Consider the following 26903-nt stretch of genomic DNA (forward strand, 5'->3'; position numbering starts at 1 on the left):
CTGCCTCCAGAGCTGCTGTGAGGATTAAGTGAAAGAATGAATATAAATTGCCTAGCACGATGCCTAGCCTTTAGTTAGTGCTCCAGAAACAAGAGCTATTCTTTTTGCAGTATATAGGCTAAGTCGGCATTAGGGATATAGAGGTGGAAGGACAATGAGGAAGCATCGAGTGACATAGTTCAGTAGAGAGCACAGGCTAACATTTTATTTTTCACTTAAGCAAAATTTCGCCAAGACTCTTCTCCTGCTGCTAACCTAGCTTTGTGATGCTGCAACTGGAACAAAGGTAGGGGGGACTTCGGGGAGTTTCCAGACACTTCGGGGACTTTCTGAGCAGTCAGTGGTACAAATATTTAAATCAAGGATTCTGCAGGACAATTAGAGGCCAAGTGGATCCCTTTTAGATGACAGCATTTAGAAAATACCTCACAGGACATGACAGAAACTAATTACACTGGATGTGAAATTTGAAATAATATTTATGCTTTTAATTATAACACCTTATAACCCACACATCTTTGTATGGTTCACAAAAAAATTCTCACACACAAAACCTCATTCCAGTTCAAACTCTGCAGGCTAGATAAACAGGCATTACTGCACCACGTCGCTCTGCTCAGTGTAAAGGAATGTGAGGTCATTAAAAACGTTCCACATGTTTTCCTCTCTGACTTTAACCCTTCTCTAGCAACCTGTAATATTTTTGCATCTTAAACCTTCTTTATCTTTATTACTAAGACCATTTTAAAGCCTTCACAAATAGAAGAGACATTTCTAGGGTTTTCATACAATTTAGTGCCTAAGGAGACCATTATCTTAAAATCTGTTCGTAGGTGGGAGGGCCGCCGTATGGAACACGGTGCTAGCTCTCATTCATAGGAATACATATATGAAAATTTAATAGAGAAGTTTAAATTTGCTTAGTTTCGGAGAGAGGCTTGGTTAGAATTTTGTGATTCTTTGAGATCTCACAATTCTCTCCTTTCTACTTAAGCCTCCGTTCCATTTCCCAGGGATTTAGTTCTGCTCAAGACCGGCGAAGTTTTCCTTCTTTAAAAAGTAACGTCCTTTGACTCACAAACATAACGTTGAGCAAAACAAGTTAGACACAAAAAAGCACATACTGGATGATTCCAAAGTTGAAGAACGGGCAGAACTAATCAGTGGTATAAGAACTCAGGAGTTTTACCCTTGATGGGGAGCGATGGGGGCGGGGGGAGCAAGAATGGGCTTCTGGGTCCTGGTTGTGATCTGTTTCTTGAGCAGGATGCTGAATTCTTGACCCGTGGAAACATATCAATGCTCTGGTAGTTAAGATGTACTTTCCCCTCAAATAATGAACATTTAAAATAACACTCTACTTCATACACGTTAAAGTTACAGTAAGTTTTGAAACTAGGGCACATGTTACTAGTTGTCCCCCGAAGTGCCAATGGCCAAGGAGAGTGAATGTGGACCTCCAGGGGTCCAGGGGCACAGGCTGCAGCCACATGCCAAGTGTGAAATGCCTGTAGGTTTCATACTTGGTTCTGAAAAGTTTTCATGAAAACTTTACATTCAATTTTGTATTGTCTGGATTTGTCTGAATATGAGAAACAATGTTTTAAATTACTTAAAATTTTAAATTACTTAAAACATTGTTCCTCATATTCAGACAAATCCTTATTAAATCTTGGAGTAAAATGACCCCTCTGGGAAGATACCCCACATACATGCTATGGGGATAGGAGCCCCCTAGTTTGAGGAGGCTGACTTAACAGTTCTCCTAACCTTGCCATATGCATTATCTGATGTTGAAAGGGAGAGAGTAATCAGACTGTGAATGAGAAGACCTGGATTTTAATCCTGACTCTGCCACCCCGACCTGTGTAATCTTGGGCAAGTCACTTAGCTTCTTGGAGCCTCAATTTCTTCATTTATAATCTGGGCAAAGTATTGAGTACCCAATGGGTGGCTGTCCTAGGGGTTCAAACACAGAATTATGTGCCATTTTGCCACTCACACTTTTAGAATAAAGCTGGATCCACTTTCTCGATTCTCTGATGGAGACCTTCTGGTGGGGTGAGCTACAGAGAAGAAGCCATCAAAATGTGCTTGCCATGGGGTGTTATGTGTGTGTTAACTTTAAAGTCCCGAACAAAACCCTGCTCTTTGACTGTAGCCCGGCCAGAACGACCGCCTGTCATAAACTTGCTATTTCTGTGTGCCGCTGTTACCTGGTATGTTTAAGCAATGAAACAGCTGCTGCGTTTCAATAGACAAAGGCTTACAGTATGTCTGAGGCAAGGCATTTATTGCTGGCTTTAAACTCCTTAAACAATTCCATATGGAGGCTTGAGTGGCAGAACACTTAATGTAAACTTTCAAAGGAAACTGCCCACCAAAATCTGAACTTTATGAAGGCTGGCTGAAACATACTCTTTTTCAGACATCAGAGTAGCCATTCCCATTTCAAAGAGGAAAGGCCGCAGCACCGCTTTCAACAGGGATCGTCCACGAATCGAGGACCCCGTTTTAGGCATTTATTGGTTCTGGAGGAATAACTAGCTTTTTCACCCAAAGCCATTTCTAGAAGCAACAGGGTTAAGTGGATGGAATTTAGGATGAGGAGTCAAAGTATTCGTTTTCTAGTTGTGATTCTGTGATTAATTCTCTTGCCTGAAGATCTCTTCACTTTAAAGCACATAAAAAATCAGCACATGTGCATGACACAGTGCCGAGTGTTCATGTTTCTGTTCCTTGAACTCAACAAGGTACTTCTGGAAACAACAGAGAGGGCTCTGACGTTCTGTACAACAAGATGCCACGAGACTATGAGTACATTTAGAAAAAGAGATTTATATTTTTACATATATATAATTATATATATAATTTTAAAATATAAAATATATGTTATATGATTAAACTATATATTTTTACATATATAGTAAAAAAGTGGATAAAATAATACTCAAAGGAAAGCTATCATCCTAGATAGGTTAAAACCATTTTCTGGTAGATATGAACAGTTAAATTTCAAACAAGGGTACCCATAATTTCATAAGAATCCAGCATTACATGATCTTTTTGCTTTCTCCACATTCCTATTAGTCTCTGCTTTAAGGTTTGACTAAATGAAGTCTTCTTCCTCATGATTCTGAGGTGAGGTCTCTCAGGACAACAGGCAGAGCTTTGCCTCTGAGGACAGCACCCTGCGGGGCGGTTAGCCGTGTCATGAAAGTGAGCAGGGGCACCAGGAGTGAGGACAGTCACCCCCACGTTTCTGTGTGGATGTGTGTGTGTTTTTCTTGAGAAGGTGAAAGTAGGATAGATTTGTAATAGGGTCTTTTTTTTCCTTTTAACTAATTTGTGTCAAGCTGCTCTTCACAGCTATAGACAGGAAGCACCATTTCCTGTGCTGATGGTTTAATGCTGTGCAGAGCAGAGCAGTGTTTGAACTGATGGCAGCACTAATGACTCTCGGTAAAACAGTGAAAGATAAATGATACTTAATCAGGAAAATGTTTAAATAAACAAGTGCCTGGATATACCACGGCAAAACAACCTGAACTCATTTAAGTAAAGTTAAGAGGGTAATTTTAAAAATACACAGACTATTTATTTAGTACCTTATATTTTTCAAAATGGCATGTAGTCACATTAATTATGTTCTCTGACATTTCTGTGAGGCAGCTCAGTGTTCTTACTGTTCTTTCAGAAGTGACTGATTTTAGAGGGCCAAATGATTTGCTTCAGGTCACACAGCAGGCCACTGACCAAGTGGAAGAATACCATTCGTAGTTTCCAAATTTCTGATATTGCGCTTACCTGCTGCTGATACTTCAAAGCATCCTACTAACCTTGTTTGAATACACGAAATGTATATAAAAATAGACTTAGTTAAAAACAAGATTGTTCACATGAGTGCTGGGGACTTCTTACAGTCAAGGAATGTGCAGATCATGAATAACAAATTGATTTGCATATTTAGAAATACAGTTTTGAAAGGAATCTTGAATTATGGATAAAGGCTACTTGTAGTTCTTAAATAGGTAGCCATATTAGTTTCCTAAAATTATATTTTTCATAGTACTTCCACATATACTATCTTCTGGAACAAATCCTTAAGCCATGTACTTTTTCTATGATTAGCATTTTACATATGGAAGAAATAGATGCAAAGAAGTTAAGTGATTTGTCTTAGGGTCAACAGAGTCTGTTGCAACATCCAGGTTTCTCCTGAATTCTAGTGTAGGGCTCTTTTCAGTACTTTGCCATGTAATTTTTATTTGTTACAAGCAAATGCTCATAATATATCATTGATTTAAATAAGAAGGTGTCCTTAGAGGATAACTAGGAATAAAATTGTTGGTGTCTCACTTTTCAAGTCTCAGAAAATCCTGCTATAAAACACCCCATTATAACCTATCTTATCTAAAAGATAATTTCTCAAATAACTTGTGATAATATTTGTACTTTAAAAAAGTAGCTACCAAAAGAACCAAATCTCCCATGTAATTTAAGTATCATATCCTGACGACTATAAAAATAACCATGAGAAGGAAGAGATTCTATTGATGGCTAGTCTAGTAGGACATTTGAGATTTGTGGCTATGTCATCTTTACCTTAGAAAAGGAAAGTTGCTGACTTTGTATCCAAGGGGATAGGGCAAAAAGCCCTTTCCCAGGTTAAAATAGCATTCTGTAGTTTTTAGAAGGTGAAAATAATCATATTAACATATTGTGTGTGTGTCTGTGTAGAAAAGAATAAATATCTTTTGCCTTTAATCTCAAAGTCTAGGAGCCAGGGCATCTGGTTTTACTGCTGTTTTTGCAACTAATTTATACCCTGACCATAATAGCTATGGTATTTTTCCTCTGCTTTATTGTAAGCAATTTCACACCCTTCTAGAGGAGATGGCCAATGGGGAATACCACAGCACTATAGCTAGAAGTTTTATGTTTTATTTCCTAAGTTTTCTTTCACTGGTCAGTCACTGACCACTTGTAATGGAAAATGATGAACGTGGGTAATAGGTATTTCAGCCATCCAGAAAATATCACAAAGAAACTCGAGACAATGTGAGCAATTTCCACACTAGGATGGGTTAGAAGTTAAAATGAGACAGTTTATAATCACTTACATTATTGATCATAAGGTGCATTATCGTTTTTGGAATTAGATCTCGGATACATTTGTTGATAATAGACATGTAGGAGTCTACGAGGTTGCGAATGGTCTCCACTTGCCTCTCCAGTTGTGGGTCCATGGAAAAGTTTTCTGCTTGGCCATTCTCATCACTTTCAGTCTAACAGAAAGGAAAGAAAACATGGATTATTTCACATTCGTTCAGAAGAAAAGGAAACACCATACATTATCAGATGATCAACTTCTGTTTACTGTATTTGGAGTTACACTACTAGATGGTAACATCTTTATCTTATTGCACATCCATCAATTCTGAAAAGAGATCAGAAGCATGCGGTTATTATTCTACTTTTCGCCTGCCACAATCTAGGAAAAGCAAGTATTCTAATTCTGAATGAATGTTGAGATGAATAACCAGATAAACAGTGCACCTAACAACATACCTCTAGAGAACAATCTAATGTTAAGCCATTTGCAAGCTGGCCAGAGAACTGAATCCAGACATATGATGCAGATGTAAACCTTTGGGAGGGGTCTCCAGGGATTCTGTAGATTAGAAATAACCTTGGTGTTGTTCCGGAACTCCTAGGTCTGCTCTGGATGAGCATTTGGATCAGCCCAGACTTAAAACTAAATCTCCTAGGCCTGGCCGGGAGCCAAAATAAGAGATATAGAGGATAACTCATTTCTCCATGCACTTGCTGGAATTTGTTATGTAAATTCATGCTTTTGTCATCACTACTAAAGGCTGGCTCCATTGTGAAAAACACAATTTTAACTTCCAAGTTGTTATTCTTTGAGTAAAACAGAACACATCTATACACAAAGAATTTATTTGTACAACATGAGAGAAGCATCTATTTTTTATACTACGGGACTTGAATTAATTAATTTTGGCTTATCCACCAGAGGCTGGGCTGGAATGGCATCTTCATCATTAAGGGCTGACCTATTGGCTTGGCATTGAAATCAATTTAGAACAAATGGTCTCCATTTCAAGTCAGGTTGAACCATCTAAGCCCCAGAACATGAAACAAATATTGTTAGTGGTCTGGCTACTTTCTAGCATTTGAAAAGATTTAATTATGAATGCAAAAAAAGGGAAATAATTTATTGCTTCCAATGTGGACATGAGGTCCTTTTCTTTGGAAATGTACATACTTTGATCTGCCAGGTTTTCAATCATCTAATCAGTTCTAGGCAAAGCACTGTGCTAAGTAGCTTAAATGGATCTGTAAATGATAAGCTTTTCCTTTGAATCAATATGCCTGTGTGAAAGGCATATTTGTAGGCCACGAAATCAACAGTAACAAAGATAGAATTGCTTCTAATCATTTATATAGGCTTCTCTTGCTCAGAAACATCCAACACTTTAAAAAATACTAAAATAATATGTGCTCACTCTAAAAGACAACAGTCATTTTCCAGTTCTGAGAGTATGCTTCAGGGTGACAGTTTGAGGATATTTCTGAGGCATCTGACTGCTACTACAACAAGGTAGAGGATTGGAAGTTTCAAAAATGACAGTTGTTCCTCTACACCATTTCTTTTTAAATGGTCTTTGGTCACTGAAAGAAAGAATTAAATCAAGTCTTATGAAGTTCTTTATTTTTATTATTAATTTGTGATATAAGCACCATAGGACCTGAGATAAATAGGGAAAAAGCTAAGGCCATAAAGTGGTCAAGTGACAGAAGGAAGGTCAGCTGTGGCAGTGAAAAAACACAGTCCTGTTCCCAGACTTCTTTCCAGGGCATAAAAACCACTGTGAATGTGCTCCACGCTGAGCCCAGATTCTAAGAATCAGTGTGATGTTTTAAGAGTATTGTATTTGAAAGTGAAAACTTTAGGTTCCAATTCAGGCTCTATCAGGTACTGGCTGTATAGCCGCACTACAGTTACTGAGACTCAGCTTCTCCATCTTTAAAATGGGGATATACTTCCCTGGAAAACTTATGGAAGCTGAAAAAGATAACATATGAAATGAGCTAGCTGAGGGCCTCGTGGGCACTCAGTAAATGTTAGTTTCTTTCTTTTCTTTCTGAATAAGAATTAGAGAGCTGCCTGCCTCTCAGCACACATTATGAAAACACCTCCATGTTTTCTACAAGCTAGTCCCTTTGCCTGGAACCCCCTCCTCCCACCCGTGAAGACCTTTCATCTTTCAAAGCCCTGTTCCACCATCACCTCTTCTAGACAAGCTCCCAATGGCCCTCAGACCCTCTATCACTCCCACCTCTGTACTTCACCTGTGTCTTGTACTCACTCCTATTATTTAATATCCAGCCTAGTTTTATGCTTCTCCCACTATTAGACTCTGGAGCCTTGCTTATCTCTCCCTTCTGAGCACCTAGCACAGAGCCTGTTTCACCGGAGAAGGAGGAGGAGTTAACACTACAAATGGGTTTACCTAAACGAAGGAAGCTGCCCTTCAGGGCATTTCAGGGTCTCCAATGATGCCTACTTGCTAGAGAAATTGGAGACCAGAGAAACCCCAAGTTGATCAGCTAGAATCCACTATTACTTCGTAATAGTGAAGATGATAAAATGATTATGAAATTATTTACATAAATGAGAACAGATGACCTACAGCTTTGAGAGGAAAACATCTTTTAGATAAAGCAATATAAACCTCCATAATAGACACAATACAATTCAGTTTGTGTCTCTGATCTGAAATATACTGGGCTTTTGCTGTTGTATTTAACAGTAGGGGTGATGGCATTTCAGTGTCTACATACCACCTCTCCAGAAACATTTATTGAACACTGACTGTGTTCTAGGTACTACGCTAAGCACTTTACATAGAAAATACGTACCACAACCTTAGGAGGTGGGTACCATTGTTACTGTCAACCCACAGAAGAGCATGTTGAGGCTCTGAGAGCTGAAATTTGTTCAATAAATGTAAGATGAATTCAATGTTAAAACAATTTCTTTTTTTCCTTAGGTATAAAAAAAATCAAGAAGTATTATGAAACAGTGAAACATCTATTATATATCAAGTCAGTTTCACAGACAAAATAATAAATGTAGAAAGAGTCTCTAGGAGAAAGATGTCTTTGAAGTACTGATACTTGTAAAAAATTAATGGTTGAGCCAAAAGCGAAAAGCAGAATAAATAGCATTTCTTAAAAGAACGTCTAGGAATATGAAACACCAGGAGAATTATATCACCATCCACATTTTTATAAACACTGATTTTTCCCATTTCACACTATTCTTAACATTTAGCCTTGCTTTACTTTTTGCATATCAGAATATACAAAAAACACTGACTTTCACTTTTGAAACCAGGTGCAATTAATAAGCAGAGTGTCAGCGTGTATGGAGAACAGTGAATGGTTGAATTCTCAACATTAAAAAAAAAAAATAGAAGTTTTCCAGAATAACCAGTAAAACAATTTGAAATTCTCTTTAGTTTTTGGAACTACTCATAGACACATGGTCACATGTAAATCTTAACTATTCTGATTATACCATGGACATGATGGGGTGTCACAGAATTCAGAATGCAAATTTAATTTCTTTTCTGAATTTAGAAAGAAAGGAGGAGTAATTGCCCCTTCTAACGTCTCTTAAGATGAATGGGAAAAATGTACATAGATGGAATTTTTCTTTTAACTGAGTAATTGCAGAGAGCAAATGCTCCCTTCTTTCTAACCCCACTTCTAACCAAATTCTCTATCGTGCTCTTTTCTGTATGTATACTGTGTATGACTATGTATTTTTTCTTTGTTTAAATTATAGGATTGCAATAGGATTCTTTGCAGTCTAAGCACTGAAGTGACAGCTGTTTATCATTATCCTCATCAAGGGAATGTAAAATAAAAATAGTAATTTGTCTCTGATCTTTGAGGCAAGAAAGAATAGTCTGCAAACATTTAACCTTTTATGTGCAGGTTCATTGATGCTGTTTACAAAATGTGAATAATATTGTGAAAACCAGCTTTCTTCTGAAAAATCAATGGACAGGCCTTCCTATTGCAATTTTTTTCTAAATAGCTTTTGAGAAATCTAATGCAATTAAACAATTAAAAAATAACTCAGCACTATAAATGTGAAATTTTTTATAAAAATTAATATACCTTTCTTATGAAACTATTTGCACAGTATTCAAGAAACAGACTGTTTTACAAAATTTTAATTTAAAGGCTTTCTCCTAAAGATAATACTTTAACAGGTGAGAGAACGAAATCGTTGAATCAGAAATAATTCCCACCATACCTTAAACCATCCATTATAGAAGCTCTGGGCTTGACTGGGATGTCTGCTTTTCATGTGTTTTGTTTCTGTCTCTTTCCTGTCCTTAAATCTCTTATTTAATATGTCATAGGCTTCTTTGAGGATCATTGAAACCACCTAAATAAAGCTGGTGACTGTAGCTCTTTGAAAGTGGAATAATAGAAAGCCACAGTATCCTGGCAATAATATGTGCATAAACATAATAAGGAGCTAATGGGGTTGCTGCATCTCCTCTCACCAATGGAGAGCAGTGGATGGCAATCTATAGATTGACGCAAGTGATTTTTCCAGCTAACCAATGTTTGCCCCTTTTAAAGCATCTTATTGTTATACAATTCTCCACAACCTTAAATGAAGAGTAAAAAATATCATTTAACTTTTTCTTAGTGAGTCAGCTCCTTATTCTGAAAATACTGTTACCATAGTACTGCAGCTTTGAATTTTCCAGCTCCACATTACAGAGAATGTTTCATGAAAACCCTTCTCCACTCCCAGTCATTCACTGCTGATTTGCAGAGGCTAGAGAGGCAGACAACCAAACTTGTAAAGAACTGGGAGAAACATGCTCCTGAAAGTCTTTGAAGGTAGTCTAGGCCGTAGTCTGGTGCTTTGTGAGAGGTATTTCATTCATTAATTCAACAAATATTTATTTAGTGTCTCAGGTGGACTGTGAGAGATACAAAGGAAGTCTAAAACACAGGCCTTGCTTGTGAGCTATCCTCTGGCAGGGAGGACCCTGTGAGAGATGAGTCAGTGAGTCAAAGGATATGCCAATGAGTGCAAGCACGGTGGGCTTCAGGGGGAGTCTTATGGATGGCAACACTCGAGATGGACCTTAAGTCCATCTTTAAGTTGGAGGGGGTTTGAAAGACCAGAACTGAGGGAGCCAGGCTCATTATTTTATCCCTAGTACTTAGCAAGGTGCCCTACATATAGCAAGAGCTTCATAAATATTGTGGAATAAATGAAGCAGAAAACCAAACCAGGCCATTTCCTGAGGGACTGAGTTTCTCTTTCAGAAGGAACCTGAGAGACTGAGCTTCAGGTCACTGGGGTGTTGCTATACGGGAGGATCTCTTGGATTCCTAGAACAGTGTTCTCCATGTAGACCCTCTTCTTTGTCTGGGCAAGATCAATAACTATCTGCATTCAGACTGTATTTCAATTGATATAAAGATCTTGGTGACTCTGTCTGAGGATGTCTACAGATTTGAGCCATGATTGTAGTCAAAATGCTGGGAAGCAAAGGGGGCATCTCTTTGCATCTCCCATCTGCAAGAAACACCCATCCTGCAGGAGAAAGCGCTGAGCCCCATCTGATCCAGGTTATCTAGTGGATAACCACTAAATTAGTAGGCAGGACTCAGCTTCATCTGCTTATGTTATTTTCGTTTTTGTTCTTCCTTGACTCTTCCCCTCACCTGTTATTACCTTTTTACTCTCTGTTATTATAGCTTTTAGTCCATTTTCATCTCTAAATAGCATCATAATAAACATTACAAAACTATGTAAAATTAATACAAAATTAAACAGTGTAAAAAAATAGCTCAGGATTTTAAAGATACTTGCTTGATTAAAAACAACAACAACAAACCTATCTTATTTCTGATGTAGCTCTATATCTTTTTTTTTTTTAATTCTCATTCAGCCCAATAGCTGCCTCACAGAGTATATTTCTGTCTGATGCCAGTGTATGTATAAGTCTAATAAGTAACTTGGATGATGACAGCAAGGAATAACTGGGATTTGGAGGAATAAGGGGTGGGAGGACTTCCTTCATATAACTGATAGTCATTGCATTTAAGATGCATTGAAACTATTGCTTTTATCTGCAACTATTAAAAAAATGTGGATATGAAAATTCTTAGAGAAATCTGAAAACTTATGTACTATGTCTTGAGGTCCTCTAGAAGTTATAAAATTCCAGTCTAACTTTAATTCTATCTAAAGGCCTGTATTCCTTTATATAACAGATAAGAAAAGATTACTACATCAAATATTTTAAACACATTATTCAATATTGCTATTTAAACAATCACAAGAGTAGTGATGCTGGCAATTCGGATATGCCAAAGAAAAGTCGTAACGTGCTTCCTTTAAATGAGAAGGTAAAAGTTCTCAACTTAATAAGGAAAGAAAAGAATTGTATGCTACGGTTGCTAACATCTACTTTTATTACAGTGTATTGTTATAATTGTTCTATTTTGTTATTAGTTACTTCATTTTATTGCACTTCACAGATACTGCGTTTTTTTACAAGACCCCCCACCGGCAAAAAGATTATGACTCACTGAAGGCTCAGATTATGGTTAGTATTTCTTAGCAATAAAGTATTTTTAATTAAGGTATATACATTGTTTTTTAGACATAATGCTACTGCACACTTAATAGACTACAGTATAGTGTAAACATAACTTTTATATGCGCTGGGAAACAAAAAAATTTGTGAGCCTCACTTTATTGCGATATTCACTTTATTGCTGTGGTCTAGAGCCTAACCCGCAATATCTCTGAGGCCTGACTGTAATATTGTTAGTCTCTTACTGTGCCTAATTTATAAATTAAACTTTATCATAGGTAGGTATGTATAGGAAAAAAAAGTATATATAGTCACGTGTCACTTAACGATGGGGATATGTTCTGAGAATTGTGTCGTTGTGTGAACATCATAGAGTGCACTTACATAAACCTAGATGGTATAGCCTACTACACACCTAGGCTGTATGGTACTAATCTGATGGGACCACTGTTGTATATGTGGTCTGTCCTTGACTGAAACGTTGTTATGCAGCACGTGACTGTGTAGGGTTTGGTACTATCTTCGGTTTCAGGCACCCATTGGGCGTCTTGGAATGTATCCCCCACAGAGAAGTGGAGACTACTGTAAAGCAGATTGCCCTCCATAATGTGGGTGGGCCTTATCCAATCAGTTGAAGGCATGAATAGATCAAAAAGACTGGCTTCCCCGAGCAACAGAGAATTCTTCAGCAGACTGCCTCAGACTTCATCTGCAACATGAGCTCTTTCTGGTTCTACGGCAGATTGCCTTTAGACTCGAACTGGAACATCGACTCTCCTGGGTCTCTAGCCTGCCAGCCTTGATAATTATGTGAGCCATTCCTGATAAAAATCACACACACACACACACACACACACACACCTAGTGGTTCTGTTTCCCTGGAGAACCCTGACTAACACACAGTCTCACTATAGACTATAAAGCAGTATGTGATTCAGTGTTACATGGCTTAGTGGAGTTTATAGGTGCTGTATGAGTTCAGAGAAGATCAGGAAGGGCTGTGATGGGGAGTTACACTGGTCCTGCTCTGATGATTTACCTTTACTTCAAAGCATTCTCTGAGAGAGAGAGAGAGATGAGTCAGAAAATAACCCATCATGATCCTCTCTATTCTATCACAGGGTGTTGCTATCCCTCCTCTGTTGGTAGACCAAATATAAATTTGGGAAGCCTCCTCTCCCCCACTCTCAGTCCTGATGGGTAGATGAGACTGCATTGATCAAGCCGAGCCACTCTATATGCCCATTCAGTCTGGCCTCTGTGATGACAGAGATGATATGTGACCACATAAAGCCAGTCACAGCACATTTGTCAGAACTATTGGGAAGGAGAAACTTCCTTTCAGTTAGGAATGAAAGCTTTTTAAGAAGTAAGTCTGAGGGCAAACCTGCCTGAGAATGAAGAGGGGTCAAACCTGTGTACAAATGAAGTCAGAGAACAGCATAGTTGAGACATGGAGGGAGGCAGATATTTGAAGACATCGTTTGAGTGCCTGGATCTGGCTGTGACAGATCTGTCTACATGTGAATTGTGCAGTTACACCAGCCAGTAAACTGTTTTGCTATTTTTTTAAAGTTGACTCGGGCTGAATTTAATTTCTGTTACTTACATCCTAAAGAGTCCAGATGAATAAAACGCTTAGATATTCACGATGTTCTCCCAGTATAAAACTTTTTTTTATTGAACTATAATTGACATACTATATCGTATTAGTTTCACGTGTACATCATAGTGATTTGATATTTATATACCTTGTGAAATGATCACCATAATAACTCTAGTTACTGTCTCTCCCAAAGTTATTACAATATTATTGACTGTATTCCTTATGCTGTATATTACATCCCTGTGACTTATTTATTTTATAACTACAAATTTGTACCTCTTAATCTGCTTCACTTATTTCACCCACTCCCAATCCCCCTCTCCTCTGGCAACCACCAATTTGTTTACTGTGTCTGTGAGTCTGTTTCTGTTTTGTTTTGTTTGTTTGGTTTGCTTTTTGGATTCCACATATAAGTGAAGTCATATGATACTTGTCTTTCTCTGTCTTTCTTATTTCACTTAGCGTAATACCGTCTAGGTCCATCCATGTTGTTACAAATGGTAAGATTTCATTCTTTTTTATGGCTGAGTAATATTCCATTGTTTATATATGCCACATCTTCTTTATCCATTCATCTATTGATGGACACTTGTTTTCATATCTTGGCTATTGTAAATAATGCTGCAATGAACATAAGGGTGCATATATTTTTTCCAATTAGTGTTTTCATTTTCTTCAGATAAATACCCAGAAGTGGAATTGCTGAATCATATGGTAGTTCTATTTTTAATTTTCTGAGGAACCTCTATACTGTTTTCCAAAGTGACTACACCAATTTACATTCCCACCAACAGTGCCCAAGGATTCCCTTTTCTCCACATCCTCATCAACACTCGTTATCTTGTCTTTTTGATAATAGCCATTTTAACAGGTGAGGTCATATGTCATTGTAGTTTTGATTTGCATTTCCCTGATGATTAGTGATGTTAAGCATCTTTTTATGTGCCTGTTGGCTGTCTGTATGTCTTCTTTGGAAAAATGTCTATTCAGATCCTCTGCCCATTTTTTTAATTGAGTTGTTTATTTTTTGATATTAAGTTGTATAAGTTCTTTATAGAATTTTCATATTAACCCCTTATCAGATATATGATTTGCAAAATATCTCCTCCCGTTCTGTAGGTTGCCTTTTCATTTTGTTGATGATTTCCTTCACTATGCAAAAGCTTTTTAGTGTGATGTAGTCCCACTTGTTTATTTTTTCTTTTGTTGCCCTTACCTGAGGAGATAGGTTCAAAGAAATATTACTAAGATCAATGTCAAAGAGCATATTGCCTATGTTTTCTTCTAGGAGTTTTATGGTTTCAGGTCTTACATTCAAGTCTCTAATCCATTTTGAATTTATTTTGGTATATGGTGTAAGATAGTGGTCCAGTTTCATTCTTTTGCATGTAGCTTTCAATTTTCCCAACACCATTTACTGAAGAGGTGTCTTTTCCCCATTGTATTTTCTTTCCTCCTTTGTCATAGATTAAATGACTATATAAGCATGGATTTATTTCTGGGCCCTCTCTTCTGTTCCATTGATCTATGTGTCTGTTTTCATGCAAGTACTGTACTGTTTTGATTACTACAGCTTTGTAGTATAGTTTGAAATCAGGGAGCGTGATATCTCCAGCTTTGTTCTTCTTTCTTAAGATTGCTTTGGCTATTCAGGGTCTATTGTGGTTCCATATAAATTTTAGGATTCTTTGTTCTAGCTCTGTGAAAAATGCCGTTGGAATTTTGATAAGGATTGCACTGAATCTGTAGATTGCTTTAGGTAGTAGGGCCATTTTAACAATACTAATTCTTACAATCCCTGAGCACAGTATATCTTTCCATTTATTTGTGTCATCTTCAATTTCTTTCATCAACATCTTACAATTTTCAGAATACAAGTCTTTCACCTCCTTAGTTAAATTTATTCCTAGCTGTTTTGTTCTCTTTGATGCAATTGTAAAGCTCATTATTAGTGTATAGAAATACAATCAATTTCTGTATATTAATTTTGTATCCTGCAAATTTACTGGATTCATTTATTCTAATAGTTTTTTGGTGAAGTCTTCAGGGTTTTTTATATGTAATATTGTGTCATCTGCAAATAGTGACAGTTTTACATCTTCCTTTCCAATTTGAATGCCTTTTATTTCTTTTTCTTGCCTAATTGCTGTGGCTAGGACTTCCAATACTATGTTGAATAAAAGTGGTGAGAGTGGGCATCCTTGTTTTGTTCCTGATCTTAGAGGAAAAGCTTTCAGCTTTTCACCATTGACTATAATGTTAGCTGTGGGTTTGTCATATATGGACTTTATTATGTTGAGGTATGTTCCCTCTACACCCACTTTATTGAGAGTTTTTATCATAAATGGATTTCGAATTTTGTCAAATGCTTTTTCTGCATCTACTGAGATGATCATGATTTTTATCCTTTGTTTTGTTAATGCGGTATACAACATTGACTCATTTGTGGATGTTGAACCATTCTTGTATCCCTGGGGTAAATCCCACTTGATCATGGTGTATGATCCTTTTAATGTACTGTTGAATTTGGTTTGCTAATATTTTGTTGAGGGTTTTTGCATCTATGTGTATCAGGGATATTAGCCCATAATTTTCTTTTTTTCTGGTGTCTGCCTAGTTTTGGTGTCAGGGTAATGCTAGCCTCATAAAATGAATTTAGAAATGTTCCTTCCTCTTCAAATTTTTTGGAATAATTTGAGAAGGATAAGTATTAACTCTTCTTTATGTTTAGCAGACTTCACCTGTGAAGCTCTCTGGTCCTGGACTTTTGTTTTTTGGTTTTTAAATTACTCATTCAATTTCATTACTAGTAATCGGTATATTTTCAGATTTTCTATTTCTTCATGATTCAGTTTTGGAAGACTATGTGTTTCTAGGAATTTATCCATTTCTTCTAGGTTGTCCAATTTGTTGGTGTATAATTGTTCATAGTATTCTCTTATGACTTTTTATATTTCTGTGGTATCAGCTGTAACTTCTCCTCTTGCATTTCTGATTTTATTTATTTGAGCCCTCTCTTTTTTTCTTGATAAGTCTGGCTAAAGGTTTATCAATCTTGTTTATCTTTTCAAAGAACCAGCTCTTAGTTTCATCAATCTTTTCTATTGTTTTTTTAGTCTCTTTCATTTATTTCCACTCTGATCTTTATTATTTCCTTCCTTCTACTAACTTTCGGCATTGTTTGTTCCTCTTCTTCTAGTTCCTTTAGGTGTAAAGTTAGATTGTTTGACATTTTTCTTGTTCCTTAAGGTACGCCTATATCACTATGAACTTCCTTCTTAGAACTGCTTTTGCTGTGTCCCATAGATTTTGGAATGTTGTGTTTCCATTTTAATTTGTCTAAAGGTATTTTTTTTTATTGATGTCTTAATAGTTTATAACATTGTGAAATTTTGGTTGTACATTATTGTTTGCCAATCACCATATACATGTCTCCCTTCACCCCTTGTGCCCACCCCCCACCCCTCTTGCACCTGGTAACCACTATACAGTTTTCTCTGTCCACGTGTTGGTTTATATTCCACATATGCGTGAGATCATGTGGTGTTTGTCTTTCTCTCTCTGGCTTATTTCACTTAACATAATACCCTCCAGGTCCATCCATGTTGTTGCAAATGTGACGATTTTGTCTTTTTTATGGCTGAGTAGTATTCCATTGTATATACATACACCACGTCTTCTTTATCCAATCATCAGTCGAGGGACATTGGGTTGCTTCCACTTCTTGGCTATAGTGAATAATGCTGCAATGAACATAGGGGTGCATAAGCCTCTTTGGATTGTTGATTTCAGGTTCCTTGGATAGATTCCCAGTAGTGGGATAGCTAGATCATAGGGTATTTCTATTTTTAATTTTTTGAGGAATCTCCATACTGTTTTCCATAGAGGCTGCACCAGTTTGCATTCCCACCAGCAGTGTATGAGGGTTCCCATTTCTCCACATCCTCTCCAACATTTGTTGTTTTTTGTCTTGGTGATTATAGCCATTCTAATGAGGGTGAGTTGATATCTTAGTGTTGTTTTGATTTGCATTTCCCTGATGATTAGTGATGTTGAACATCTTTTCATATGCCTATTGGCCATCTGTATATCTTCTTTGGAGAAGTGTCTGTTCATTTCCTCTGCCCATTTTTTAATCGGGTTGTTTGTTTTTTTTGTTGTCCAGTTGTGTGACTTCTTTTGGAGTCATTATTATGGAGATTAACCCCTTGTTGGATATATGTTTTGCAAATATTTTCCCCCAGCTGGTAGGTTGTCTATTCATTTTGATCCTGGTTTCATTTGTCTTGTAGAAGCTCTTTAATCTGATGAAGTCCCACTTGCTTATTTTTTCTTTAGTTTCCCTAGTCCAAGTAGACATGGCATCCAAAAAGATTCCTTTATGACCAATGTCAAATAGTGTATTGCCTATATTTTCTTCTAGGAGTTTTATAGATTCAGGTCTCACCTTCAGGTCTTTGATCCATTTTGAGTTAATTTTTGTGAATGGTGATAGCAGATGGTCTACTTTCATTCTTTTGCATGTGGCTGTCCAGTTCTCCCAGGACCATTTATTGAAGAGACTTTCCTTTCTCCATTGTATGTTCTTAGCTCCTTTGTCGAAGGTTAGCTGTCCATATATGTGTGGTTTTATTTCTGGGCTTTCAGTTCTGTTCCACCGATCTGTGTGTCTGTTTTTGTACCACTACCATGCTGTTTTGATTACTATTGCTTTGTACTATGTTTTGAGGTCAGGGATTGTGATGCCTCTAGCTTTGTTCTTTTTTCTCAGGATTGCTTTACTTATTCAGGGTCTTTTGTTGCCCCATATGAATTTTAGTATTCTTTGTTCTATTTCCATGAAGAATGTCATTGGGATTCTGATTGGGATGGTGTTGAATCTGTAGATTGCTTTAGGTAATATAGACATTTTAACTATGTTTATTCTTCTAATCCATGTGCATGGGATATCTTTCTATTTCTTTACATCATCAATGATTTCTTTCAATAATGTCTTATAATTTTCATTGTATATGTCTTTCACCTCCTTGGTAAGATTTATTCCTCTATATTTTATTCTTTTGGTTGCAATTGTAAATGGTATTATCTTTTTGAGCTCTCTTTCTGTTAGTTTGTTATTAGCATACAGAAATGCAACTGATTTTTGTAGGTTGATTTTGTACCCTGTGACTTTGCTGTAGTTGTTGATTATTTTCAATAGTTTTCCAATGGATTCTTTAGGGTTTTCTATATATAAAATCATGTTGTCAGCAAATAGTGAGAGTTTCACTTCTTCATTGCCTATTTGGGTTCCTTTTATTCCTTTTTCTTGCCTAATTGCTCTGGCCAAAATCAAGGTATTTTTTAATTTCTTCCTTGACCCAATGGTTCTTTAGTAGAATAAGTCTCCATATACTTGTGTTTGTTCCAGTTTTCTTCTTGTAATTGATTTCTAGTTTCATTGTGGTTGGAAAAGATGCTTAATATGATTTCAGTTTTCTTAAATTTATTGACACTTGTTTTGTGTCCTAACATATGATCTATTCTTGAGAATGTTCCATGTGCACTTGAAAAGAATGTGTATTTTTCAGTTTTGGGATGGAATGTTCTGCATATATCTGTTAAGTCCATCTGGTCTAATGTGTTGTTTAAGGCCAATGTTTTCTTGCTGATTTTCTGTCTGGATGATCTATCCTTTGATGTAAGTGTGTGTGGGGGTATTAAAGTACCCTCCTTTATGTCTGTTAATATTTGCTTTATATATTTAGGTGCTCCTATGTTGGGTGCATAGATATTTACAAATGTTATATCCTCTTGTTCAAATGATCCCTTTATCATTATGTAATACTCTTCTTTATTTTTTGTTATAGTTTTTTTTTAAGGTCTATTTTGTCTGCCATAAGTATTGCTACTCAAGCTTTCTTTTTGTTTCCATTTTCATGGAATATTTTTTTCTATTCCTTCATTTTCAATCTATGTGTGTCTTTAGATCTGAAGTGAGTCTTTTGTAGGCAGCATATAGATGAGTCTTGTTTTTTTATCCATTCAGCCACCCTTTGTCTTTTGATTAGAGAATTTACTACATTTACATGTAAAGTAATTATTGATAGATATGTACTTATTGCCATTTTATTAATTGCTTTCTCATTGTTTTGTTCTTCTCTGTCCTTTCTTCTTCTCTTGCTCTCTTCCCTTGTGGTTTGATGACTTTCTTTAGTGATATGTTTGAGTTCTTTTCTCTTTATTTTTTGTGTTTCTATTTTAAGTTTTTGGTTTATGGTTACCATAAAGTTCATATATAACAATCTACATATATAGCGGTCTATTTTAAGTTGAAAGTCACTTAAGTTCGAATGCATTCTAAAAGCTCTACATTTTTACTCCCTCCTTCCACAGTTTATGTTTTTGATGTCATATTTTACATCCTTTTATTTTGTGTAACCCTTAACTACTTACTGTAGTTAGAGTTAATTTTACTACTTTTGTCTTTTAGCCTTCATTTTAGTTTTATAAGTGGTTGATCCACTACCTTTACTATATAGTTACCTTTACCAGTGAGCTTTTTTCTTTCATATATTTTCTTATTTCTAGTTAGGGCCTTTTGTTTTCCACTTAAAAAGTCCCTTTAACATTTCTTGTAAGGCCGGTTTAGTGGTGATGAACTGTTTAAGCTTTTGCTTGTCTGGGAAACTCTTATCTCTCCTTCAATTTTGAATGATAACCTTGCTGGGTAAAGTATTCTTGGTTCTAAGTTTTTTCTTTCAGCACTTTGAATATATCATGCCATTTCCTTCTGGTCTGTAAAGTTTCTGCTGAAAAATCAGCTGATAGCTTTATGTGTGTGTTGGGGGGGTCCCTTGTATGTGACTAGTTGTTTTTCTCTTGCTGCTTTTAAGATTCTCTCTTTTTCTTTAGCTTTTGACATTTTAATTATGTGTCTTGGTGTGGATTCTCAGACTAAAACGTTTTTCTTCCAACTCCACCTGTTCATCTTTCATGGTTTCGTGTGAATGTAACACATCTTTGAATGCTGCAGCTAAAATACAACATCCTCTTCTCCTTGCATCTGAACACTCGGTTTAGTCATCTCTTCCTTTTGTCTTGTATCTTAGTTAGGTATATAAATGTCCATTTCCCTAACCAAAATGAAAGTTTCTTGAAGGCAGAAATCATAATGATTGGTGCAGATCCACAGTTAATCTCAACAAAAAGGAGAAAGTCATAGGACTAAAAAGATGCTCAAATAATTCTTAAAGTATAACATTACTACATTAACGTATTCCTAGTATATTACTACATAGTCTAGTTAATGGGCTATATTTTTCTTTTTTTCTTTAACAAAATTAATAGACCAGCTTCCACCATATGGAAACATTTCTACATTGAAAGCTGTGATGAGAAAAAAATCTCACTGAAAACAGTTAAATGTCAGGTAGTTTTCAAACTGATTTACATATATTAACCAATTTAATCCTACCACAACTTTATGAAATAGATATTCTTATTATTCTTTCAATTTTACAGATGAGGAGCCTCAGTCACAGAGAAGATAACTCCCTTGTGTGAAGTCACTTAGTTAATAAATGGTAGAGCAGGGATTCACTACAAGTATTCTGATTGCAAATCTACCCTTTTAACTACTACATAATATTACCTCTTCTCCGTTCTTGGTTAGGGTGGGGTTAATGCTCACCCTACCAGCAAAAGTGATATACAAATACTGTGAAATGAAACGTCTTTCCAAATGCTACTAGGTTGACAAAATACAATCGTGTAATAAATATCTTATAGACATAAAACAGTTGTTCATAGTGTTGATCATGATGAAGGCTCTTCTTAGATTCAGAGTGATTCCTTTGCTGCTACTAATTCTATAACATCACTATCATCACAGATGTTTACATACTCTTGTATATTACATGAGTAATATTACAATCACAAGAAAAAATCCAAGTTGGTTGAATTTTTAAGAAGATAATACCTGAAGATTAGGAGCAAGGATGACCAAGCTCACAAGAGTAATCTGTGCTTTAAGAATTCCACTTTTATTATCTAAAAATGTATAAATACAGGGAAATTTTAAATTAATACATCCATCATACTATTTGTTTAGAAGATATTCTTAAAGGTCATTCACTTTAGAATCAGGGTATTAAGAGGTTATAAGGTCTATGCAATAAAAAACTGGGTCTTATTATAAATATTGAAAGATAGACAAAGATATGGAAGAAAAAAACATCATAAATATAAAATAAAATCCGTTAGTCGTTTTGTTCTTCAAAAGTATTTACATGGAGGAGTCTAGAAGCATTATAGTAAAGTTAATCAAGTCCTAGAGAAAGCAGGGGCAATAAAATTCAAGTGTTATGAAAGTAGCATGGGAGGTCATAACAGATAAACTAGATATTAAAATAACAGCATAGGTATCCAGCAGCTCTAATTTAGTTCTTCTTTATAAGATAGATAATCCTTAAAAGTTCGATGTGAATACAATATCACTGGCTTTACATGCAAATACTTCTTAGTAAAAAACAAAAGAAAAGAATGCAATGGATTAAAAACACAACAGTAAGACTGTGGGTGGAATCATTACTTCTTTCAAGAGTTAGGACAAAAAGGATGAAGCCTTTAAAGAAGCAGCACCAAGGGTTTTAAATTTCTCCCAACGTCCACTGAACACTGTAGTTGATAAAGTTGTCATCTAGATGCAACTGCAGAATTCCCCAAAGGCCTCAAGATAACCTTTTCAGCCCTCTCTACACTTGAATTAGTGAGTACACACCTTTATCAGACATTCCAGGGCCCAATGGCCTTACCAGATGATCCAGATAAAAAAATCTAAAAGCTGTTTCAGAACATTTAGGTTCATTTCTGTTAACAGGAGAGATGAAAGTAAAATCAGAAGAAATTTTCCAGGTTGAGCTGTTGCAAATCTCTTGTTTCCAGTATTCAAAGATAGAACATTTTTGGTGGTAGCACTGGACCACATCTGTCTGGGTCACCAAACAGAAGCACGTACATGCCCCAATTGGAAAGCTGCTTTCAAAGCTGCCAAAACCAAAACATTTGTCTTTGTAAATACTCTTTCTCAGTTAAGAAATAAACTAAAATGTAAAGGATTTTGTCTCAATTTAGGCAAACGTTCCATTTGCAGAAAATAGGAATTTATGAAGATGAAAATAAAGTATACTGAAGATGCTGAAACTACTGATATTGAAAATAAGATTGATTGGACAAAGATCTGTATGTCAGAAGTAAGTACCATTGTGTCTGGAGTTCATTCTCCTTTGTTACTTCTCTCCATCCCTCTTTTGAAAGTGTGTGTGTGTGTGCTGCCTGCTTAACAATATGGAGGATGTAATATATATAAAAGAAAGCTTTCTTTGCAAAAGCTTTCTTTGCTTCACTTTAATCCTGAAGTTTGCTTCAGCTATCAAATTTTGTCTACTAATGAAGTGGTAAAAACTGAGGGAAGACTGCTTAAAGATCAGCAACTTATGGCTGCATTTACATAAAAATTAAAACTATTCTAAGGTAAATTTAGTAAAAAAGTGCAATTATTATTAGAAAAAATTCCATATTATTTTAAAATTTTTATATATGAGATTGTGCTGAGGGCTCTGTTAATAAAATTTGTAAATATTATTTGAGGTGTAAGAGAAAAAAGTTGATGTGATGTCTTAAAAACTTTCTTCCCCTAGACTATTTTTAAAATAGTTTAGGAGCAGAAATCAGACCATAACCACTAACAAACGTTGATGAGTTTACAATTCCAAATAATGATTTTTATGACCAGATCAAGATGTTCTTTTGCAGAGCAACAAGGTAACTTTAGATTAGACAGGTAAATATTGCTAAGGAAATGTATTACTGCATGTATTCAGAATTTCCCCTAAATTTCTCTTTTTCCTTACCATGGCTTTGAAATTCCTAGAAATGTTATTATTAGTGAGTACTATGATATTCCCACTGCCAATTGTATATGTCTACTCAGTCCATATAAACACTTTCAAATTAAAATAGACATAATGATTTCTGAATTAAAGAGTAAAACCACTTTGAAATTCTCATCACAAAATTTCCTACTACTTTGGTGGCCAAATGAATCAAAAAGAGATGTGACAAAATTATCCATATAATTCAATGCAATTTCTAGCAATATTCTTCAATCATTTATAAAATATTTGGAAATATTCACAAAATAGAAGGGGCATGATACCAATACTCAAAAGTGAATGCACGTGGCTTAAGGTAGGATATAAAGATAGCTTCACGTAGCATCAAGGAGGTACATGTGATTAAAATTAAAAAGGAATTAAATAAAAGAAATAATCTGGATGGTAATTCCTACCATTTCACCCAAACTCTTGGCAGATCTAACTATATTTTCCATATTACTATGAATACCATACTCTACCACGTCTGTAGGAGAATTCTCAAATCAAGGAAACTATAAGGAAAACACGTAGATCAAACACATTTGCAGCATTCCTCAAATACAAGTTAAAAAAAATCCACCTGACTCAGATGGATTACCCAAATACCCAGTCCACTTCAGTTCGAGAGACTATTTAGAATAGCAATTAAGAGTATGAACTATGGAATCAGATGACCTATATTTATATCTTGGCTCTGTTACCAGTTAGCTTTGTGACTTTAGTGAAGTTAAAGTTAAGAAGTTATTCAGCCTCTCTAGGCCTTAATTTCTGTGCCGTAAGAGGGGATAAGATTGGCACCTTATACATTTTATAGGGTAGGGCAGATGTGGAGACCAGATGAGATAACGCAGAAGAGGCACTTAGCACAGTGCCTGACATACAGTGAGTGTTCAACAGAAGTTAACCATTTTTATTACTTTAGATAAATGATGTAAATGACATAAATGACTTAAATGACATCTGAGTTCACAAAATTCATAAATATGAGCTTGGGTTGAAAAAACTTTCAAAAGGTCCCTTGCAGACTCCCTTTCTTTGAGAGTGTTTCTAAAACAGAGAAAGAAACTGGGCTACAATCTTACCAATAAATATTTGTGGGTTTATGATACCAAATGTATTAGGTCCTTCACTACCTACCTGCATATCAGAACCACTGATTTAATCTCCAGAGGCCCTTTCAGCTCTAACACTTTATGACCCTAAGAAAAGGAAGGTGCATTTAAGTTTACTATACGCAGTCAGAGCTATTCAGAAATGTCATGTGAGTAGGGAGCACCCTTTTACTACAATAATTCAAGCAAATTCTTCTAGGCATGCTGAAAAATAATAGAGCTATGATAAATGAGAAGGTGGGCTAAAACGGATGACTTCCGAGAATGCTTCCAAAGATTCTATGATTCAAGAATGTACCAAAAACACAGATATAGTCACTTCTTTTACCTCTGAAATTACCAGGCAGTCAAGGAAGATATATAGATTTCTTGGTCAAAAGAGAAAAATAATAGCTTTATCTGTAATATTGCTAGGAAAAAGGACAAAGAAAAAACACAATTAACAGTCAATAATTTTTAAATGCGTTCACATGCACCATCTCAGTTGCTCCTCAGAACAATCTAAGGAGATAGAAGTACAGGAGGGAATAAAGGATGTGATGGAGTTAGACCATTTGGTTCTACCACTTACTCTGAAACCTTGGGCAGGTTAATTAATTTTTTCAATTTTCTGTCAAATAGAGTAATACTTGTACCTATTATCATTATTACCCTTCAAAGGGTTGTTGTGTGGATTAAATATTACTAGTGTAGAAATTCAGAACAGTGTCTGGCACATAACAAACACTGAATAAATGTTAGCCATTATTATTCTCCCTTTTTTAGGAAGAAGAAATTAAAGCACAGAGAGGGGAAAGGATGTGCCTGAGATCATAAAGATAGTAAGATCCAAACAGAACTCTGACCTAATTTTATATTTCATGCTCTTTATACACGATCTCACTTGCTCATTAGTGATACCTCAGTAAAACTGAGTACTAAAAGTGAAATTAAGTAGAAAGTGAGAAATTTATTTAAAATTATACCTTTTTCTTACTCCTTCAACAAGTGATAATACAGTTTTAACAGTCCAAAGAAATAAAATACAGTGCTGTCCAATAGAAATATAATGCAAGCCACATTCCTGTAGCCACATTAAAAAAAGTAAAACAAAACAAGTGAAATGCATTTTAATAATGTTTTATTTAACTAAATATATCCAAATATTATCATTTTGACAAGTGTTTATGGGCTGAATTGTATCCGCCCAAAATTCGTTTATTGAAGTCCTAACTCCCAGTACCTCAGAATGGGACTGTATTTGGAGACAGGGTCTTTAAAGAGGTAACTAAGTTAAAATGAGGTCTTAGCGTGGGCCCTAATCTAATGTGACTGGTGTCCTTATAAGGAGAGGGAATTTGGACACAGGTACACACAGAGGGAAGACCCGTGTGATGACACAGAGAGAAGATGGCCATCTACAGGCCAATTAGGGAGCCTCAGAAGAAACCCTGCTGAGACCTTGACCTCAGATTTCTATCTTCCAGAATTGTGAGAAAATAAATTTCTGTTGTTCAAGCTACCTAGTCTATGGTACTTTGTTACGGCAGTCCTAGCAAACTAATACAACACGTAATTAATGTAAAATCATTATGAGATAGTTTACATTCTTTGTTGTTGTTGTTGTTTAAACCAAGTCTTTGAAATCCAGTGTGTATTTTACACTTAGAGCACAGCTCAATTTGGACTAGCCACATTTCAAGTGCTCAGTAACCATATGCAGCTAATGGCTAACACTGGACAGTGTAGGTACATGGTATTATATTTTTCAAGTAAAGTTTTTTCTTAAGTTTTAAAGAAATACCTACTCATTTAAAAAACTTTATAAATAATTACTTATTAACAATCTTATTCTTAAGTTCCAATTCCACTGCTAAACAATATTGCTGACCCATTGGTGATAAAAATATTCACATTAGATTGATACTCTCAGAATGACTTACCTGATAAATCCTATGTTGCCTAGTTAACTGTGCAAAGTTTTATTTCCTTTTGGTTATATTGTCAAATGAGCCTTTGAGAGAGCATAAAGTGATCTCATTAAGTTAATCAGTTATGCAGTTAATTTTAACTTTGTTGAGATACTGTCAGTATGAGGATGAAGTTCAATGAGCATTTATGGCTTTAAGATGACAAGAAGAGAGAACTTTACAGAAATCCACTTGAAATGATAAAGGTATTGGTATCACACTCAATTCTCATCCATCCATGAATGATTTTTCTAACTTGTGGATTTTCCAGATCTTCAGCTGGGATCTGATATTAGCTTAATGACTATTTTGTTGCTCATGAATATCCTAATCACAGAGGCAAGACTCTTCTTCTTCCCCAAATCAGATAAATTTGCTAATAATCAGTGTTTCCTTGAAAAGGTTGTCAGAGGGCTAAGATGGAACTTACTAATTAAATTGATATTGGGGAAAGCCTGTGGGTTTTTAAAAAATCTAGATTAATATAATTAACGTCTCAATGCATGTCACTGAAGGCTGATGTTAATTGGAATATAACCAAATGGTTTTTAAAGACACTACTCTTGTGACAAATCCTGTATCTTTAAGGACTATGACTACTCACGACCCAGCACTTGGTTATTTCTACTCTTCTGTATGCACTCATT

General features: G+C 35.8%; 1 protein-coding gene and 1 long non-coding RNA gene across 2 annotated transcripts in view; one reads left to right on the plus strand and one right to left on the minus strand.

Moving 5' to 3' along the window:
- The window catches only part of DNM3 (dynamin 3), a 523181-nt gene that overhangs the window by 23760 nt on the left and 472518 nt on the right, over positions 1 to 26903 (minus strand). The window contains exon 17 of the mRNA XM_058540062.1: positions 5124 to 5288. Coding sequence (XP_058396045.1) covers positions 5124 to 5288 — 165 coding nt within the window. The remainder of the gene's footprint in view (positions 1 to 5123; positions 5289 to 26903) is intronic.
- On the plus strand, positions 202 to 22505 carry LOC131404901 (uncharacterized). Its single transcript, XR_009219872.1, has 3 exons — positions 202 to 286; positions 11614 to 11681; positions 22412 to 22505. It is a non-coding gene; the product is annotated as an uncharacterized LOC131404901 (long non-coding RNA).

The sequence above is a fragment of the Diceros bicornis genome, chromosome 4, assembly GCF_020826845.1.
Source record: "Diceros bicornis minor isolate mBicDic1 chromosome 4, mDicBic1.mat.cur, whole genome shotgun sequence".
NCBI lineage: Eukaryota > Metazoa > Chordata > Mammalia > Perissodactyla > Rhinocerotidae > Diceros > Diceros bicornis.